At 36.3% G+C, this 22,387-nt stretch overlaps 1 protein-coding gene across 1 annotated transcript in view; it reads left to right on the forward strand.

Annotated features, from left to right (window-relative positions):
- NYAP2 (neuronal tyrosine-phosphorylated phosphoinositide-3-kinase adaptor 2) overlaps window positions 1-22,387 on the forward strand; it is a 333,767-nt gene that overhangs the window by 228,557 nt on the left and 82,823 nt on the right. The window contains exon 6 of the mRNA XM_069104545.1: window positions 19,399-19,608. Within this exon, the coding sequence (XP_068960646.1) occupies window positions 19,399-19,608 (210 nt within the window). The remainder of the gene's footprint in view (window positions 1-19,398; window positions 19,609-22,387) is intronic.

The following is a 22,387-nucleotide window of genomic DNA, read 5'->3' on the forward strand; positions in this document are numbered from 1 at the left end:
GTTTTTGATAAATGAAGACACTGCCAATGCCAAGAAATGGCTATTGAAATAAGCGATTGCCAATAAGTATCCCTTTAAACATCCACGGTTTGCCTAGGGAGTCTTTTTTTTTTTCTGGATGCTAATTAAGCAGAATTGCTTTGCATATAACATTTTTTTATACTCATTCTTCACAGTTAAGTGAAAACCAGAGCAGGAAGCTGCTCCTTTTAAAAGCTGTCCTGACCTACTTCCATGGAAAATCAATGAAGAGCCTGAAAGAGACTCATAAATAGCCGACATTTAAGGAGACAAGTGCATTAGCCCTCTTAGCGTTCAGTCAGTGATTCCCTAGGTTTGGGTATTCTTTCTTTCCCTTTAAAAATTCTCTTCTAACAATAGAAAATGATAGGAAGAAATTGACCAGGACAAATGATTCTGAACCAGGGAATTGTGGCCTCTTGGGGTTTTGAGTCCTTTGGCCAGATGGTTCATTTATTTACACAATGTGTTTAAATTAGCACAGACCCAGAGTCCCTTGATCTGGGGAACATTAAGCAGGGAGTAAAAGACATTAAACGACACTCTAAAATTACAGTAAGAATTGAAAATAGATTCTACCTCACCAGTCCTGTTCAGTTTCCATTCAATCCCATTTTGTGAACATTTATTAAGCATTTACTGTACAGGAGTTCTTAACCTGGGGTCCTTATAACCATAAGTGATCCTTGGATATATTTCAGGTGGTCTGTGAGTTTGAATGAAATATATACATATACACATCTTTTTTTTAGGGACTTGTAACTGAAATTTGGCATTTCCTTTATGATTGTCCACAACAGAACATCATAGCATTGATTAAAATCACATATATTTTCATATCACATGGTTGTTGCAAATATTTTGAAAAGTCATTTATATTCATTTCTACTTTGGAATTACTATAGTTATTATACTCATTACTAGAAGAGTAGTAATCAGTTTTCCTCTATTCAGACTATATTTTATTTTTAGACTATGTTTTAATGTAATTGATTTTCTTCATAATTCTAAGTATTTAATTTGATGTATTTAAAAACCTTATTTGAGAAGAAATCCATAGGTTTCATTTGGCTGCCAAAGGAGTCCATGATAAAATAAAAGGTCAGAAATAAGAATGAAGTACTTATTAGATATTGATAGCCCTTGCTAAATACTGAGAATACAAATCCAAGCAGAATGAAAGACAGTACTTGCCCTTAAAGAACTTACTTTCTACTGGGGAAAGACAAAGCAACAGGAAGATAAAGAAGGGACAAGTAGAGAAGGAGGGAAGGTTCCAAGTTAGCGGCATTTCAGGAAAAATTCAGAGAATAAGGACTGGAGCCTGGAGAGGAAGGAAGACTTGGCTAACCTGTACACATTCCTAAAAATGGAAGTCTTGGGAGGAGCCAGTCAATCAGAGTCCTGAGAAATTCAAGAGTGGTATGGCAGAGACAGTCCAGAGTCTCAGGAGTGGAGTCTGCAGAGGCTCCTCAACAACTAGCTGGTCTACCAAGTACAAAGCATGAGTAAGTACTCTACCATGTACAAAACAGAGTGATAGGCTCCAGGTATACTAAGTGCTAATCATACAGACCATCTGAAAATATGGGTCTTTTGACCCTGGCGGTTAAAAGAAGATGTGTTTAAAATGTGGTAGCTTGAAAACTGATACACTGAATTGAATACTCATAGATCTTTTGGAAATGTGATTTTAAGACTTACTTACTTGAAAAAAAATTCACTTGCAGGTGAAGACATCACCCTCCTGATGTCACTGTCCTTTTACAGGATACTCCATCTCCCATCTACCTTTTCAATGGCTGTACAGCAATACTGGAGTATTTTCCCTCCTCACCTCTGTTTCCTGCCTTCCTTGGCTTCCTTCAAAAACCAGTTATAATTCTACCTTCTTCAAGACACCTTTTCCTGTGTCTTTCTTTTGAGATAGTCTCTCATTTACATGTAGAAATATACATGTATCTATACTTATATAAAGAGCAAGATGTACATCTAGATATATAGCCATACATATATACATATAAAGTATACACATATGTATGTGTGTGTGTGTATATATATATATATATATATATATATATATATATATATATATATTGCACAACTTTTTAAATATTGTTTCCTCCTTCCCTAAGGAAAGAGAAGAGGCATTTGTCACTTCCCTGTAAGTTAGCACAATACTAAAGACAATTTTACTTCCACATGGAGATGAGGGTTGTCCTGAATTTTCCATGCTACTTCTACTTTTAAGTAAACTTATTTTCTCTTAAAGGTTAGAGGATCTATAGTATCTCATATTCTTACCATTCCAAGCTGGAACCACCAGATTAATACAGGATGAGAAGTCATGGATGGGTATGATCCACCTTGTTTCAGGGAACAGACACATTTATGAAATCAAAGATTCATTTGATATTAATGAATTAAAATTTAGGGCATTTTTGGTATTTAATAATAGTTTATTGTTTCCTTTGCCATTTTCCTTACATTTGAATAATTTAATTAAAGATGGTTGTTAAGTAGCCGTTATATGCAAAACATAAAGCAGATTTTATTAAGGATATAAAGAAATATTAAATAGGCCTTACAGATGAGTTACTATATACATAACAACTGAGAATACCCACATTGCAATTCACAAGTATTCACAAAGAATCAATCAATTGAAAAATCCCTGACGGTTTCTTAACCCTTTTTTATGTCAGGACCTCTTAATAATAATGCTAAACTGATTATTAATTAAATATTAATAAAAATTAATAATAATCAAATTATTGTCAAAAATGCTAGTCCCTAGGTTCTGAAACCATGACTCATATAAAGCATCTAGTTTTGCATCTCAAATAGGAGCTAGGGAGCCCATGACTCAGGGACTAATAGTTAATGAAACCCTAACAGTATAATAATCAATGTTCTTTTGGTGCTTGGTCAGAGATTAGAAATTCTTATCTCTCTATAGATGGTGATGTTTTAAAATATTTGTCCCTTTCTCTGAATACTGACAAATATGTTCTCAGAGTCACATCTATCAAGAAGAAAGGAAATTATGTGGTTTTCTTTTCTTGCCACACATTAATATTTTTAGTGTCTGCCTGTCTATTATTCTTTTAAGTAATATTGAAGCCTTCTTCCATCTGCTGAAAAATGATTTGTATCTTAATTAAAGTTGATCACACCTGTGCACATATTTGACTGCCCACACACCTCCTACCTCCCTGTTCAGAGGCTTGTCTTCCTTTCAAAGTTTAAAACTAGGCAACGATGATATTTTTAATTAAAAGCACAAAAGAGTGATAATATAGGAGACTGTCTTACATCATGTAAGCAGTATGAAATTTAATGTATATAAATAAGCAAGAAAATGGACCTGATTTTAATTTTATCTCTTATTTATTCACCTGGCCATTAGAGAGAGAGAGAGAGAGAGAGAGAGAGAGAGAGAGAGAGAGAGAGACAGACAGACAGACAGACAGACAGACAGACAGAGACAGACAGACAGACAGACAGACAGTGCGTGGATACATGTGTATGTTTGGAAGGCAGGGGGAGTACAGGTTGGAAAAAAGGGAGTCAAGTAAAATGTGTTTAGAGTAATTTTTTGCAGGTATTGGAGGTAATTGGGAATGAGCTCAAGTTAAGTTTCTGATTTTACTCCACCATCTTGGCTCCACCAGAGCCAGGTAAAATGTGAGGGAATAAAGCACCTGGCAAGTCCATGAAAAGGACAGTATGTTTTAAATAATAAAGAACTGACTGTGTGCTGTAATATAAGCAAAATGAGTATAGCACAGAATTTGGCTTCATGATGGTTCTGGTAACTCCCATTTTCATATGTTACAAGGTATACAAAAGCAAGCTGTAATGATAATACGTAAGTATTAGTAAGACACTTAAAGTTTTATAGCAATCCTATGAGGTCAATAATGCAAATAATTTCACCTCTTCTGATCTAGATATGGGAGCTAAAACTCAGAGAGATCTTAGACACACAGCTGGTAAGTGTTAGAGTTAGGATTGGAATCCCATTCCCTTAATTTCAAGGCCAATGCCTTCTCTGTTCTTTCAAACCATAAAAAATAACAGGATCTCATATTGTCAGAAGAAAAAGGGACTTTCATATGATATCCCTCTAGAGTATACTGTTTGCTAGTAAATGTATTGAATTACAATAAGAAAACTGGGGCCCATTTTATTTTCTGTGACTGGGGTAGGAAGAGGATAGGCATTTATATAGTACCTACTATGTTCCAGATACTTTGTAAGTGCTTAATAAATGCTTTTAACTTGATTTGACTCCATTTCTTGTTTGGTTGTGAAATCTTTCCCTCCTGATAAGACCAAATAGGTAATTTCTTCCTTGTTCTCTAATTTGTTTCATTAAATTGACAAAAGAGAAACCTGGCCCAATCTTGCCTCCTATTCTAACACTTTAATGAAAATGCACTATATGTCTTTCATGAAACAAAAACAATTTCCCAGCTCTTCTCCTGACTCAAGCTTCAACACAAATCAGTTTGGACTAACCAGTGCTTGAGGTCTCTCCTAACTCTAAATCTGTGAATCAATCTGTTACCCTTCCAGGGGCAACCTCTGTCTTCTAGAGAGGGGACCAAACTAAGGTTAAAACTAGTCTTAAAGACCATTAGAGGCAAAAGATCCAGGCCAGAACACTTGAACTTGGTAGTACATATTCTGCTAGCTGTCCCCTGATGGAAGTGGGAAGACCTAGGGCGACATGACCTTCCCAGTCCCTCTCTTACTCCTTTCATCATGTAGTAATTTCAGTGTTAAGACAGTCTGGTGCCTTAGATTCCCCCAAACCACAATATAGTGTGATTCTGATACTTGGATTATAAACTATACTCACCTGGCTCAAGCCTAATGCTCCATGTATCTCAAGCCAAGATTCTTCTTCAAAATCCATGACATCTCCATAAGTGTGTGGCAAAATCAAGCGCATCCCCCTCCACGTGTTCCAAATTCCCTGTACCTCATTAAGCTGGCTCCACAGGGAGAAGGGCTGATCCTTCTGAGACCCTACTGCTCATGATGCCAGGGAGAAAAGCTGTAGTGAATTGAGCAGCTGAAATCTTTTGTTCACATCTGATCCTATATAGACGCAGTCCCTAAATCCTGGACTTATTACTGATTCCTATCAGTTAATAGTGAAGCATAGATTTGTTTTTATAGCTTTGTATCTGGAATTCAGACAGCCATTTTTTACATTGGTTTTGTTTCTTTTCTTCTGATTTCCCCCTCTGCTACCCCTAATAACCCTCACTTTTGTGGGTCTTAAACTTGGACCCACAAATATTCCCTATGCATGTAATCCATCGGGGATAGGTGATTTTGTCTGGGTATTCACTTTTCCTATATATATCAAAACGCTCCCGGGTCTTTGTAGTCAAGTGTCTGTGACCAGAAAAAAAATCATCACCTGGTATTCAGGCTTTCTGAACACAGAAATGCTGGTCTTTCATACAAGGCTCACAAGCTATCTCCAGATCAGTATTCCACCTTGCTATGACCTGACATACATATCTTCTATTGACATGTTCTTCAAGAATTCAGTTACCTACATGTCACAGTGAAATATTTCTTTAATGATAAAATTTTAAAACCTTCTAATATTGAAAGATCACCAATTATGAAATTTGTATTAGTCTTACTCTTTCTACCTTTCTGGCTATTTAAAAAAATTCTTCTTGGGAAGCTAAGTGGCACAGTAAATAGAGCACTGATGCTGGAGTCAGGAGGACCTGAGTTCAAATCTGCCCTCAGACACTTGACACTCTAGTTGTGTGACCTTGGGCAAGTCACTTAACCCCAATTGCCTTGTCTTCCCCCTTCAAAAATTTTTCTTCTTACTGTTACTTCTATGTCAAGCACTTACCCATAGTGACTACAGTGTGACTTTTGAGTTTACTGTGACTTAAGCCCTCAGATAGATTCCCTTTGTCTGCAAAGTATGAAACCAAGAAATCAATTCTAAAACAGCTTATTTCTATAGAAAAGATATCTAAGGAGGAACTTACCAAAGATGGTCCATTGATTCTAAGTTGGGAGAACCTTTGAATTGTGCAATCAGGTTAGAGTCAGAAAAGTTCTCAAGAGAAAGATTCCAGGCAAGTGACAATAACAAACAAACAAAAAAACCCAAACTTTTTTAATAGACTGAATGCTCAAGAGTGTTAACACATTTGGGGCAATCCCCATTCTTCTACAGAGAGTTCCTTTAGGAAAATGTCTTCACAAATATGATACACTTGGAAAGATTTTCAGACTATTTTCAGACACAATTAAACGCAACACAATCTTAGGGAAGAAACTTTCTAAGTATAATAAATGCAGAAAGTCATTTATCTACCATTCGACTCTTATTCATTACTAAAGAAGATATGCTCAAGGAAAATCCCATAAATATAATGAATGTGGCAAAGCCTTGAGCATTAGTTTATACCTTACCATATATTAAAGAATTCATGGGGAGCTAGGTTTATAGCATGAGCTCAGGAAGATCTGAGTTCAAATCTGGCCTCAGATACTTGACCCTTACTAGTTGTGTGACCCTGGGTAAGTCACTTCCCCCTGATTACCTTGCAAAAAAAAATAATGGGTCAGTATATCATTTTACTTGGTTTAACAGAGATATTTAACCTCAGAGCAACTAGGTGGTGGTGGTAGTGGGGGGAAGGTGGAGGGGAAAGTGTTGGACTTGGAGTCTACCATAATTGGAGTTTAAATCCTAGTCCTCCCTCAGATGCATACTAGTTCTACGACGCTAGGTAAATCAGCTAACCTCTCTAAGTGTCACTTTCCTTGTGTCTAAAATGGGGCAAATAACAATAATTAATATGAATAAATTATAACACCAAATGAAAACTTTAAAATGTTATATAAATGATAGCTATTATTAATAAACACTTTTTTTTCCACGCATTTGAACAAGGAATTGGTGCAAGGGGGATATACAGAGGGAGGAAAGAGCATAGAAAAAATGTATTCCTGTAAATACAAAATAAAACTAATGTAAAAATAGTAAAAACAAATGAAAACTCTATTTTTCACAGAGGTGGAAGGCCATGGATGTGGAATATTACAATACTCTTGAATTTGGTTGATTTTTTTTCTTTTTGGGGGGGAAGGAAGAGGAGGCATAGGCAGGAAAGAGGGCAATATGAAAACCAAAGGATATATGATAAAAAAGATTTTTGAAAAAGAAAATCAAGGAAAAAGGCAACGAAATAATTATTATGAGTGACATATACATATCTATATCTATTTTGACAGAGAGACTTTCAAAGTTTATAAAACACTTTGCAAATATTATCTCATTTGATCCTTTTAAAAACCCCATGATAGATACTGTTATTATCCCCATTTTATGGAAGAGGAAAATAAAGTTATCTGATTAAGTGACTTACCTTCATTAGTTTCTGAGACCGGATTTGAACTCAAGCCCTACTGGCTCCAGATCAGGATGGTCAGAGCTTTATAAAATAACCATTATTATTTTACCATAACCCTGTTTTCCTTTCACTGGCTCGTGGCTGTATTATTGTCCATTTTTCTTGCAAAGGAAAAGGCAATTAATGTTTTTGAGCCTCCTCTCTTCTCTCCTAGGGAAGCTTACTTTCATTTATTTCTTTTTGAAACAGGTCAAATTTTCATTGTAATAGATTCACTTTTTTATTAGTGAAGGAAAAAAGTGAATAAAGTATCAACAATGAAATTTCCCCCCTTCTCTGTCTCTGTCTCTCTCTCTGTGTCTTTCTCTGTTTCTCTGTCTCTGTCCCCCTGTGTGTGTACACATGAGAGAAAGAGAAGTGAACCAGAGAGAGAGAGAGAGAGAGAGAGAGAGAGAGAGAGAGAGAGAGAGAGAGAGAGAGTTAGTTTACATTTACTTATGTCATAAAACAAACTTCAGAGCTAAGAGGGCCTTAGTCTTTATCTAGGCCACTACCCCAATTTTATAGATGAAGACACTGAGATTCAAATATGAGAAGTTATGTTCTCAAAGTCACACAGGTAGTTAATGGTAGAACAAGGGTAATAGCTAACATTTATAGAGTAACTACTATGTCTTAATACTTTTTTTTGCTAAAATCTTTGCAAATAAATCTCCTTTAATCCTCAAAATAATGCCAGGAGGTAAGTGCTATTATTATCACCATATTACAGTTGAGGAAACTGAGACAGGCAGAAGTAAAGTGACTTATCCAGGGTCACACAGCTAATTGGTGTATGAGACCAGGTTGATTTGATTTGAATTTAATTTAATCTTCCTCCAGGCTTAGTGTTTTACTCACTGTTCCACCTTGCTGTTAGGAGCTAGGAGTAAAACTCTGTTCCCTTCTCTCATACTTCAGGAATCTCTCAATCACTGTACTGCAGATAGCAAAGCAGCACCTAAAAACAATGTCGTTCTAAGTCTGTGTCTAGTAAACCTCCGTTTTGTTTCTCAGGACCCCCTTATATTCTGAAAATTTCCTGAGCATCCTCCAAAGTGTGAGGCATATTTTTCAATATTTACTTTATTAGAAATGAAAGCACCTTTCTATTATTGCAAGAATATTTTGACCTTGAGGACTCTCTGAAAGTGCCCCCGATATCCTCATTGAGAACACTGCTGTAGAGCATACCTACCACGTGAGTAGCCTTCTGTTCATTGGGTGACTTGGCTCAATTTGTGAGCAGAACTTTCTGTGCGGCTCAATGGTGTCACTTAGGTTTCAGGTTCTATTGAAAGCTTTGCACATGCCCTCTCTACAAGGTTGTGAAAGCTTTCCCATTACAAAAATTGCATGGGTCAATTATTTCAGAATTATGTGCACTCTGGAAGATTTTTAGCAGTCATTTTCCTCTCCAATGTGTGAAGACCTGGGCCTTGGAATGACTCTCCCTCAATGAATTGTGTGGTCCCACATAGAAAAAGAAAATTGCATGGGGCAGGACTTGAAGCATTAGCATGGTAACATAGGGATTGGCACTTCAGTGAACTCTGGCCATAAATATTTAATGGGATGAATTATAGCTAGACATTTGCATTTTCACACTATTTGGAAGGAAAAAAAGGATTGTTGAACAATAAGGACACTTTCCATAATGATGTTCAGTTTCAAAATGTAGACTTTTCAGCTCTGACAATGGAGTAGTTGTTTCATGAATTTTGAACATCACCTTGCCTTTATTTCTTTCAATCACTGACTCTTGGTGTCAGACTAAGATTATATGATCTGTTTGTATTGAAAAAAAAAAGAACTACCAATTATTGCCACTTTCATGGAATGTCATATATTATTTTTAATGCAAAACTTCTCTTCAGATGGCAAACAGAAGTGTATATTCTTTAGAAATACATATGGAGAACTGTAGTAGAAAACCCTCACAAATAAGCAAGTTTTAGAACTGGAAGGTTTGTCAGTGGTTCTCTACTCCAAGTGATCCCCCCCCCAAAAAAAAGGAATCCTACTTCAATATACTCCCCCAGGTGTCATCTAGCCTCAGTTTGAAGATCTTGAGTAAAGGGGAGCCCCATTCCTTCCAAGACAAACAATTTTACTTTTATATAGCTCTTATTGTAAGGAAGTTGTTTTTTTCCTTATTAAAATAAACCTAAATTCATCTCAACAATTTCCACTCATTCTCAGTTTTATCCTCTTTGACTAAACAAAACAAATTTAAAACTAGAGGACATTCCCCCCTGCTCCACCCCCATCCCCCCACACAATTCTTTTCTAAGCTAAAAAGTCTCCATTTATTTCAAGTCACTTTTTTTTTTGTATGAACTCAAGGCTTTTCATCACTTTGGATGCCTTTCTCTGGACATTTTCCAGTTTGTCTATGTCCTTCCTAAACTGTAAAAATGGGAATTGAGAACAATACTCCAGATGCATGCCCCAAGTTACTTGAAACAGGATGATGAGCTACCTAGAGATAGCTCAGGAGAACCATGCACTCACGCCATTGTTTTTCTAAGACAGGACTGATCACCGGACTCGGGGACTTTACTCTAGCTGTCTCCCAGCCTGTAATGCGCTGCCTACACATCTCCCCCTGTTGACTTCCCTGGCTTTCCTTCAAGTTTAGTTCAAATCCCATCTACTACAGCCATTCTTAATTCTTGTGCTGTCCTTCTCTTAATTATTTCCTGGTTATCCTGTATATAGCTTGTTTGTGTATGTACAGGGCAGCTAGCTGGAGCAGTGAACAGAGCATAGGGCCTGGAGTCAAGAACTGAGTTCAAATTCAGCCTCAGACACTTACTTGTTATGTGACTCTGGGCAAATCACTTAACCCATTTTGCCTCAGTTTCTTCATTTGTAAAATGACCTGGAGAAGGAAATGGCAAACCACTGGCGCATCTTTGTCAAGAAAACCCCAAATGGGGTCATGAAGAGTAGTCCACAACTGTAACAATTAAACAGCAAATATATTTGTGTGATAATTATCCCCCTCATCAGACTGTCAGCTCCTTGAGGGCAGGGACTACCTTTTGCCTCTTTTTGTATCCTTAGTACTTAACACAGTGCCTGGTAAATAGAATAAATAAATAAATATATATTAATTGGTTAGTTCAATCTCATCCCTGAAAGACCTGAGAATTTTCTCCTCTTTTGGTAAACAAAGTGATTGTAAAGGGACATTTCTCTCCATTGCCCCTATTATTTTCACTGTGGGACATGAGTGCAAGGCTTCCGCTGGCAAGGTCACTGCATGGGGAGGGACAGAGCATGTCCAGATGGAATAGCAATGTACTCCATTCCACCATATGCTAGCCTCTCATCTACATTAATTATTACCACTTAAAGACATATCTCATCGTTGCTTCTGAGCTATGCAGAGACTGCAAATGTTGTGAACAACTTCTAAATAGATCTACCTAGGTCAAAGCTGTAGTCACCAGCCCCTAGTTTGGGTTCTGGCTCTATTATCTAGACAGGTTTAGGCACAGTCTTGTGACAGGCTGCCACCCAAAGACCAACATAGCTAATTTCAGAGAGACTCTTCTACAACAAATTGGTCACCAGACAATGAGTATTTTTGACTGCAATAACTCATAAAACTATCTAAGATTTAGATGAATTATAGTCTACCTGGGGCGACTAAGATGTGCAGTGAGTAGAATGTCAGTTCTGAAGTCAGGAAGACTCATCTTCTTGAATTCAAATTTGTCCTCAGACACTTACTAGCTGTGTGACCCTGGGCAAGTCACTTTACCTTGTTTGTCTCCATTTCCTCATGTAGAAAATGAGTTGAAGAAGGAAATGGAAAACTACTCCAGCATCTTAGACAGGAAAACCTCAAATGGGGACACAGAGTCAGACATGGCTGAGTAACAACAAGCCATTAAATAAGTCTTCCCCTACCTGCTTTTCTGTAAAATTAACTTTGTGATTTGAAAGCTCACTATTTAATCAGTGTTACTTTTTCTTTAGGATTCATTTCAATAATTCAACAAATATATGTTAAAAGCCTGCTGTGTACCTGGTACTGTGTGACATACTGAGGAAAATAAGCACAGATTAGTTTCTTATTCAAAGATCTTATATTGTTCATATTGGAATAAAATACATATAAAAATTATTCTCTCTCTATTTCATATATATATATATATATAAAGTCAGTAGTTGAGTTGAGTTCCCTGTTAAGGAGATCAGGGATAATACAATAGGGCTTTAGGCATAAACATTTAGAATGTCTTTGGGTCCTGTAATAAATAATCATTGATGTCAGGGTACAATGATTATTTGTGTAGTAACGAGGGCCCAGTTGACTTTAGGTATGAATTTGTAGCAGACTCAGTAGGAATGGTTATTTTACTTTATCCAGAAATATTCAGCAGCATGTGAACATGAATGGAGAAAGCAAAGGAATGACTTGGCCATAGGATCATGAGGGCATAGCGCATAGTTAAATTGGTCAACCATAGGGTCAAGATTAATGACAATAACTCAAATGCATTACAGTGAAGAATCTTGGCTGCTGAGAAGAGACAGGAGAATGTTTCCTATGAAGTCAGGTACAGTTAGTTTTTCTTTTTTTTTTTTTTTACAAGGGTAGGTTCTACAAAGGAATGGGGTGAATGAAGGTACATAACATGGAGTTTCTTTTTTTCTTTTTTTTTTAAGCAATTGGGGTTAAGTAACTTGCTCAAGGTTACACGGCCAGTTATTTCTGGGTGTGGTGCTGAGTATCTGAGCCTGGATTTGATCCAGGTCATCCCAACTCTGAGGCCGGTGCTCTTACTCACTGAGCCACCTGGCCGCCCCTAAGCAATTGGGGTTAAGTAACTTGCTCAAGGTTACACGGCCAGGTGTTTCTGGATGGGTGCTAAGTGTCTGAGCCCGGGATTCTATCTCCAGGTCTTCTCAACACTGGAGACGGTGCTCTTACTTGCTGTGCTACCTGGCTGCCCCCATAACATGGAGTTTCAAAAAGAAAAGAGGTTCATTAACAGTATAGGAGTTTCCAGGGAGCACAGTGGAATAGGAGAGGAGAAGAAAGATATGGACTACAGGGGAGGAAGGCTAAGGTGGATAAAAGAGAGTAGATGTAATTCAGCAGATGTCAAAGGGGTTGAGGAGAAAACCAGAGAACTTTTTCTTCCAAACAAATCAATTGATTGGAGTCCCACTCCTCAGGATTCTACGTTGGCTGACTGGAGAGAGAGGCAATATAACACTATCAGATTGCACATGCCCCTACAAACAGAGGAGATTGGGGTACAGGTACTAGAAGGGAGTTCTCTCTTGACATCCTTGGCAGCATTTAATTGAGTTCCCAGTTTCCCAGTAAGATGGAACTCACTCTAGAGCTAGGCCTCCAGTTTTATGTCAAGATGGTAGAAAAAGAGGCATTAACTGAAGGTACCTTACAAATGAGACAAGGATCAACAATGAATTGATAATCCTATAGAGGGACTTATGACTAACTTGGGGTCACAAAACCAGTATTTGTCTTAGAGAGGAGGTGAAACCAGGTCTTTTTGATTCTCAGAGTGGATCTCTACCCATTATGCAATGCTGCCTAGATAATAAAAGCAATTAGTTAAAATAAGAAGATAACTGCTGCCTAGATAATAAAAATAATTAGTCAAAATAAGAAGGTAGCTGATTAGCTTCCTTTGCTCAGTGGCTATTCCAGTGTGAATTCTAGAGCTCTGCCCTTCCCAGCCCAAACCTTCATTATCCTATGCCAAGGCCTTGAGGGATCCTAAGGTGTCACTCCACAAGAGACCTTGCATCTTGATGTTGGAGGTCTCTCCCTCTCCAAATTGAATCTGTCTTTTTTAAAAGTTCATTTAAGGGCATCTTTTTCAAAGCTTTATCTGGGGAAAGCATTGTGGGCCTTGCTTCAGTGGATAAAATCCTAGTCATTTCTCTTCTTTTCAGGGCTTGAAAGAAATATAAACACATTCATTGATTGAATTAGTGAAAGAAACAAAGCATTCCAACTTTATGAGCTGGCTTTCTTTCTCGTCTTCTAGAAACTCTTAATCTTTAAGCATGTAAAAGTGAGCCTTCATTGTGGATCTGGGAGAAAGAACTTGGCATCTTCTTTGTTTCCCGCTTTGCTTCTCAGATCCTGATAAATATCGTTCGGTAGCAATGATACAGGCCACATAATGTGCTGCTGGAGATTAGAGCCCGATCCAATCTGCTTTTCATTTTTTAGCCTTTATTAGTTTCCCAATAACACTATATTGAAGTACCTCAAAAGGAAGTTATGTACAAATCAAGGAAATCTAGACTGACATCCATGAAATTTCTCTTCTCCCCAGTGTCATGTAATTATTTGTACAAGTTACAAAGATCCTGAACCTATGTGAAAGTTCTGAAAAGGTAAATGAGGTTATTGAGAAAAGTTCTGACCAGGTGCAAGAATTCATTAATATGAATAATTCATTCATAAGGGGCATTCCTATGTTTTCCATTAATAGCAAGAGAAGTTATATACAAATAGACATATGTACGTACATGCATATGTACACAGGAACACAGTATACACACATACACGAATACAGATTGTACACACCACATACATGTGTATAATTTATGCACATGTGATGCATATTAGATATTATATATGTACAATTAATACATGTGAATTTGTATATGCATATGTTTTATGTGACCCTTAGCAAGTCACTTATCCTGTTAGCATCTTTACAAGACTATTGGTCCCTAACTTGATATGAATACATACATGCATACATATAGTGGATATAGAATACTGGACTTGGAATCAGGCAGACCTTCCAAATCCTGCTTCTGATACTTGCTATATATTTGATGCTGAGCAAGTGACTTCATTTCTCTGACTTTCATACAGTGCTTCCAATCAGGGTGGGACTTACTCTGTAAGATTCTAAACCACCCACATTATAGATGGGTAATGTGCTGGGAGAGAGTAGAAGAGATTTGGCCCTATTTTCATCCTATTTAAGACTCAATAAAGTGAATTTGTTGGGTTAAATAGGCATTTTTAAAAGATTCTGGGTAGTATGGATGGCTCTGAATAGAATTAGTTTTGTAGTAAACAGAACTAGGTTGGAGAATAATACTGATTTTCATTTATGTAACATCTTAAGGTTTCAAAGCAAAAGCTGTTACGTTCTCACATTCTTCCTGGCATTATTACAATAAAACAACTTTAGATTTTAGGCTTCGTTTGATATTCTTCAGTAATCATTTCAAAATTTTATATCCTTGGATGTAAAATGTTCTATGCATGGATCAAAATGGATGATAATTTGTTTCACTAGAGTTCTGAGACATCTCAGACGAGGGAGACGAATCAGAAATCAGTTTTCAAAGAACTTATCAGTAAAAGAGACTGGTTTTGCATAGTCATTTCTGATCCTTCCTCTGCTGTAGGAATTTACCAGGTAATAGGTGAACTTGTGGAGAATTCCTCATGTGGAGTTCTGGGATACTTTCCATCAATGCTGACTGTGAACTCTCAGTGACCTGAGGCAAAGAGAAATGACATTACTTGACCATGCAGTTCATATGTGTTAGAGTCAGAGTTTGAACCAAGATCTTCCTGACTCCAAAGGGACTTAGAAGCTTTCTTCTTGCAATGGAAACTGAGGCACAGTGTGCTTAAATGAATTACCCAAGGTCACAGAGAAGGGAAGAGGATTTATGGTCTTTTGATTCCTACCACATCTATTACCGGAATATTATACTGACAATAACTTTTGATTCAGGATACTCAAAATTTTCCCAACTCACTCAGTTTCTTCTTAACTCTGATTGGAGGGCTGGAGGGTAGAGTACTAAACTCCTCCCAAACATCCCCTTTATAGAAGGATAGATCTGGAATCTTCAGTTTGCTCTCCACTTTCCCATCCCATGTCCCCTTCCAGCATGTTTTGTTTTTCCTTTTGTTTGGGGGGGGGGGGCAGGGCAATTGGGGTTAAGTGACTTGCCCAAGGTCGCACAGCATATCAAGCATATATCGCACAGTATATCAAGTGTCTGAGGTCAGACTTGAACTCAGGTCGTCCTGACTCCAGGGCCAGTGCTCTATTTGCTACACCAGGTAGTCTCCCCTCCAACATGCTTCTGTGTGTTGTCTTCTCCCATTAGATTATAAACTCCTTAAAGCCAGGGGCCATCTTTCTTTTTTCTTGTTTATATATCCAACACTTAGCAGAATACCTGACACATGGCAGGTGTTTCTAAATGTTTATTGAATAAATTTGAATAGTTATAATGTTCTTGGCAAACCTTAAAGCACTGTAGAAATGCTAGCAATTATTAAATGTCTTGTACATTTCAGTGCATGATGACTCGTCAATGTGTTTTAGTGAAAATACTATTGTACCAGGAGTCAAGATACCTTGGGCTCTGACACTAAACAGCTGTAAAAGCCTAAGATAAATTACTCAGTTTCCTCATATGTAAAATGAAGGAGTTGGACTAAAGGAACCCTGTTGTTTCCATCATGAATATTCCACAGTCCCACAAGTATAATATTCATCTTATCAAACAGTCCCATCATAATGTCTCAGTCATCCCTTAATGCTGCCTTTTCAATGCAATTAATCAATTTTAATCACCTTTCATCATTTCCATTTTTCAGTGGTTAGAGTAAAATGGGGAAACTTTGATCCTGCTGATTAAACCAATAGGGACATAGAAGATAAAATTCAGAGGAATCATTTGCACCAAGCAATGAACACAAGTGCTGTTCAGCCCCCAGAGCTGTGGTCGTTTTGATCCCTATTGTGCTGTGGACAATTAGAACACATCTCCTGTAACTAAGGGATCCCTATGTGAGACCAGGAAATTTCAAGTGGTAGCTGCAGTTACAAATCACAAACATAAAAGCCTCTTACCCAAATCGTCAGGCTGCTTGTAGAAGTAATTGACTGATGTGGCAAATGAATCCTTTTGGATGTTGGAAACTGGAGGAGAATTTCATGAAAACTCTTTCTGTTTATCCAGGATTGTTTGGTTTTGTTAACAAATAATGAATGATCCTCTCTCCAAAGCAGCCATTTACCCCTCTGGCTTCTTGATTAACATGGCATTTGCAAAGGTTCTTGTCTTTATATACGTATAAATTGTGGCGTGATTTTCAAAACGATGTTAAATGGGAAAGGATCTATTTTGACTACATTGAATGATAGCTAATACCACTAGACATTATGATGAATGTAGATAGAATATATATGTATATATTATATATATATATATATAGGATAAAATCTCCATTTTAGGAAAAAATAATAAGCATGATTTAAAAATTTTTATTTTCTAAGAACTCTATAATTATTTCCACAATCCATCTTATTTATCTTATTATTCCTATTACTAGTGAAAGATTATTTTTTTGGGGGGGGGATTTGCTCAAGAAATGTGAAAAAAATGTTACAATATATATTTCAACCTTCCTTCCCATTCCTCTGAATAGCATTCTTTTAAATTGTGTTGTGCCAAATCAAATATATTCTTCCTAAGTCTATATGATTTCCATTTTTTTTTCTATTAAGAAGTATTTTGAATACTTTGCATGGTAAGATTTTCTTAGGAAAACATGCTACCACACATCCATGTTACCTGATTGATTATACAGATAAAACTGCTGATATCCTACACCCATAGATTTTAAATAACTGTTCTTCATTTAGAATATAATGATTATAATAATAACAATATTAATAATGGTGGTGAGGCCTAAACCTTGTTTATATAATATTTTGTATCCATTTGTTTTACTTTCTCTAAGGATACTTGCCAAACTTCACAGCATACTAACTTTGGGGACATGAGAATTAAAAAAAAAAAAGAGAGGAAAAGAACTATTTTTTTTCTGTACTATATTTAGTCCTTATTTTGTTAGACTTGAAACCTAAGTGACAAGTCCATGGCATGCAGAGGAAAGCAATTAAATTAGAACAAAGAAAATAACTAACAGCAGGTTAACCTGAAATTTATTTTTTTGAGTCTCATATTTAAGGACTGTCTGAAATTCCAGTAATAATTATGGTACAAATTTTGCTTCAAATTTTTTTTTCCTCTTTTCTTTCTTTCTTGGTCAAATATCCAATCAGGTATGGTATCTGGGGAAGGAGGGAGAGAATAATAATTCTTTTGAAAAATATGCAATTATATAAACTGTATGTCTAATAAATGCTAAAATTTAATAAATATATTTAATATATATAATATATGTATAACATAATAATATGATATATTTTTAGTAAATATAATAATAATAAATTAAAAAACAGCAAAAACAATAAGGGTAGAAATAATAACCAATGTCCCAAAGATCTGTTGAGATTCTGGAAGGTGAGGTAAGATGACCAGAGTTTGTTTGTTGGGCTTAGAGAGAGGAACATTTAAAAACCATACTTTTTCCTTGAAACTCAATAAATGGCATAGAAAAAGTCTGTGATGTCCTTTTCTGGTGCCACTGACATTTGTTTTACTTACAGTCATGAAAGAGACCAAGATTTGTTAATAAACTCACAGGGAAATGATCAGAATAAAATTTAAGAGCTTACACAATAGAAATGAAATCATAGAATGAATTGAAAGGTACCATTTTATCTAATCTCCCTGTTTTATTGCTAAGTTCTTTGAGATCAAGAGAAATTATGACTTAATAATAGGATTTTTTTAAATCACCAAAGGATTTTGGAACAGGTGTATCAAATTTAATATTACTGACAAGCCTAAATTAACTTCTAAGAAAATTTCAAAGCAATTTGACTCCTCATATCTATACTTTTAATTGAATAGATTGAAACACACTCCTATGCCCCAACAGCACTGGTTATGTCTCAACAAAGAATTTAAATGAAAGAAGAATGCCTTAATTACCTTATTTACAGGATAGCTATTTCTATCTCCTTTGCTAGGCTTCTTTGATACAATCTGTCTGGAAAAGGAATCAAGGGACCCAACAAGAACTACTAATCAGCCATGTCCTTGGGTCAGTGGCTACAGCACACATTTGAAGAAGCCAGGGTATAGACCCATCTCCATACATGTTCCATGGAAACTGCTCTAATCCAACCAAACAGTACACCTTGATGAATCATATTTAAAACATTTGAGTGTCTGCATTAGATTCAAAGAGTTCCCAATTTCAATTAATTAATTAATTAATTAGTATCTCACTCCCAATACAAATTGCAGCTTTAAACATTTAGACCTCAGAATTTTAGATTTTTAAAAAACTATTATTGCCTGGATAGGTGGAACAAACATTAAATTCCAAACAATGTGCCAAGCATGATAAAAAATATAAGGAAATAAGAAAACCCCCATTCTTAAGAACTTTATGTCTCATGGAAGGAAGATCAAAAAAATGAGGAGGGATCTAAAAAGGGGAGAAAAGGGTAACTGTTGAGTCCAAGGTTGCTGACAAGGGGGTAATGAAATCTAGAGAGTGAGTCCAAACAGGAATGAATCAAACATGGCTGAGCCACTCTCATGAAGTTGTGGTTGGGCCAGAAACATCAATCAAACTAGCAGGCTTCAGGGCAGAGACATGGAGGCGTATGGTGAGGAATAAGAGAAAATTGAGGAGTGGGACAATTTCTAAATATTGATTCTGTTATTCTAAAGACAGTTTGAGTTTGTAAAATACTTCACCCCATAAAGACCAAAAAGTCATCTCAGATATGGTCAGATTCAACCATGTCATTCCCCCACCCTACCAAAAAAAATAGTAATCTTCCCCAACTTTTGCTTAATTCCTCAAAAAGAAATGATGCCAAAATATGATGATTTCTATCTTTAGGAAAACCATACTATAAGATTAAATTACTTTCACAGTATTTTATTGATCCTGCTAATTTATTTTGTGAAACTATCCCTTTGTCATACAATATGAATTCTGTTTATCTTGTAGAACCAACAGATGAATTGAAGATAAGAAGCCACAGTACAGAACCACTACCAAAGCTGGAAAACAAAGAGAGAGGTCATCACAGGGCATCTTCCTCCAGAGAGCCAATCAAAGCTCAGGAATGGGATGGAACACCAGGGCCACCAGTAACATCTAGCAGACTGGGAAGATCCTCTGTTAGTCCAACCTTGTTAGCAGGAAACAGCAGCTCAGGTAAAATGTAATAACTCACTTCACTAATTCAACTTTTGGAAATTGATTATTGTGTTCTCATGAGCTGGTTTTACAAAATTGTGGGTTTGAAGATCAATCACAAACTTCTCTGGCTTAATTCAAAGAAAGAACAGATTTATCCATTCATGTTTCTTCATTGTACCTACTGTGGGAGTGGGGTGAGGAGCAGAATATAGGGTGTGAAATGATGATTTCTTTGATTTGAAGGACACTTTAATCAATGATTTAACTTCTCTTGACTAATACAAATCTGAACAACCATCTGAGGTCTGAGTTCCTGAGAGGTTACATTCTTTGCCCATGGTGACAGAGCTAATATTTACTAGAGGTTGATCATCAGTCCAGATGTTCCTTACTTAAAGATCAGGCCTATAACAAATAGTCACTTCACCTTATTTTGTTATATCTTTAGGGCAAAATGAAATCATTGCACTAGCCTATTCAGTAAGTTATCTTACTGGATTGTATTATTTTTTTAAAAGACCTTGAGAAGGACCAGAAGATGGGTTGTATGGATCCACTATGAAGTACATATAGGTCACACAGGTGAGTGACAATTTTCAATTCTACTTATCAGTTAAATATCTCAATGTGACAAATCATCCACTTTAAAACATTGGGAATTGAAATTTAAGGCTGCAAAATGTAATTGTGAATTGGAACCTAAGGTCTCTGGCTCTGAATTCTTTGTTCTTCCCATTGTACCACATTACTTCTTTTGCACATCTGAACTCTGCACCAATTTTCTGGCTTAGCCTTTGAAAACTTAGAGTCTCTTCTATGCCACAATAAGGCATAGAAATAGTATCACAAAATCTAAGATTACATATGTGTGTGTGTATAAGCAAACACATATACATATATACACACACATATATATGCACACATATACATATATGTGTATATATGAGATACAATTATATTGTATATTATATAATATGTCATCTTGCCTAATTGGAGTTGCCGACTTCCAAATAGATATGAACTGACATTAGAGATTATAGAATGGAGACAAATTAAAGATAAGAAAAATTGTGCCTGTAACAAGACTCCTGAGATTAACTAAATATGAAATTTCGTACTGAATTTGGTTCCATATTTCCTGGCAACTAAGAAAAAGTTTTTGATAACTCCCAATTAGATTACCTATTATCAAATTTAAACTCACAATGCTTTTAAGTAGATGCTTTGTCATGTTAAAATATTTAATAGATAAATAGAATTGAACAGGAATATAAAGACATCATATGTTTTCTTTGAAGTGATGAAAATAACATACCGGACCCATGTAGAGTTAGCAATGAAAATAAACAACAATTAAGCAAAAAAAAACACTCCCTGTTGCTTTCAGATTTCTTCTCCTTCGGGCTGACAAAGCTCTGAAGAAATGATCAGTCTCTTAATGTTCTTTTCAAGTGAGATACTCATTTTCAGAAGCAATTAACGTGAGTTCGTTCTGTGATTCCCCTTGACTGTGATAGAGGGCTGAGCTGAGTGACTCTTTATGCCTATTAAAATGATGTTTGGAGAAGTACCCATGCAATCATTTTCTTAGGCTGACTTAATGTAACTTGAGGTACTGCCTTCTTTAGAATTTCAAAAGATAGGTGATATTATTGATAACCATATTGTCCTTTGTTATCATTGATGGGTATCCCCTAGCAGATGGATAGTGGAATTTCTGTGCCACTCCAAAATCCCCAAACTTTATAGACCATCCAATGTGGTGAGCTCACTTAGTTAATATGGTCCCTGGACAAATATCTAAGTAGCTTTTACTCAAAAACTTGTCTGTTGGCAAAAATCTATGAGAGCTTGTATTTCGCTGACACAGTCTCTGAGAAGTTAGCATCTCCACTACTCCAAAAACAATGATTGGGGATAGTTATCATCTATAGTGGCTAGAGTACTGGGCCTGAAGTCTGAGTTCAATTCCAGCCTCAGACACTTATTAGCTACATGACCTGAAACAGTCACTTATCCTCTGTTTCCCTTAACTGAATGAAGAAAGAATGACAAACCGCTCCAACATCTTTGCCAAGAAACCCTTTGGACAGAATTGTCATGTTATGGTCTACAGGGTTATGAAGAGGTGGACGTGACTGAATGACTGAACGACAACATGCAGTCTGATACACTAAGTGATTCAAAGGAACTCTTGGGCAAAGAGTATCTTTATGGATTTGTAGAAATAAATAAGGGTCTTAAAGTCTTTAGAGTAAACAGACTGGTATAAGGAACTTGTGGCTCAAGGGTAAGGGAAAATTTCCTGTCTGCTTTATTTTTTCATGAATCAGTAAAAAATTTTTCAGTGTCTACTATATGCAAGGAAGACATTGTGTTAGACAGTGGAGATGATCAAAGATGATGAAAAATATGCAATTACGAAATTGGGTAATCTAGTGAAAAAATCACTGAATTTCAAGTCAGAGAAGCTGAGTTGAGATATCAACTTGATCCCTTTTGCAAGTCATTTGGGACCTCAATTTCCTCATCTGCTGAAAAGATGGAAAATGTTTAAATGATCTCTAAACTTCTTTCCAATATAAACCCTGTCATTCTATGAGGATAGAATTGACTTTGACAAAATTCTTCATATATGTAAAACATGTATATCTATTTAAGGTATTTTACTAGTACTAGAGATAGAAGATAAAGTGATGGAATAAACAGAAAAAAACAGAAAATTAGATTTGGAGCCAGAGGACTTGGATCCAAATCCCAGTTTCTTCTATTACTACTGTAACTGTATCACCTT

The sequence above is a fragment of the Petaurus breviceps genome, unplaced genomic scaffold, assembly GCF_028583685.1.
Source record: "Petaurus breviceps papuanus isolate PSGF00001 unplaced genomic scaffold, PetGlider_PUasm1.0 688, whole genome shotgun sequence".
Taxonomy (NCBI): domain Eukaryota; kingdom Metazoa; phylum Chordata; class Mammalia; order Diprotodontia; family Petauridae; genus Petaurus; species Petaurus breviceps.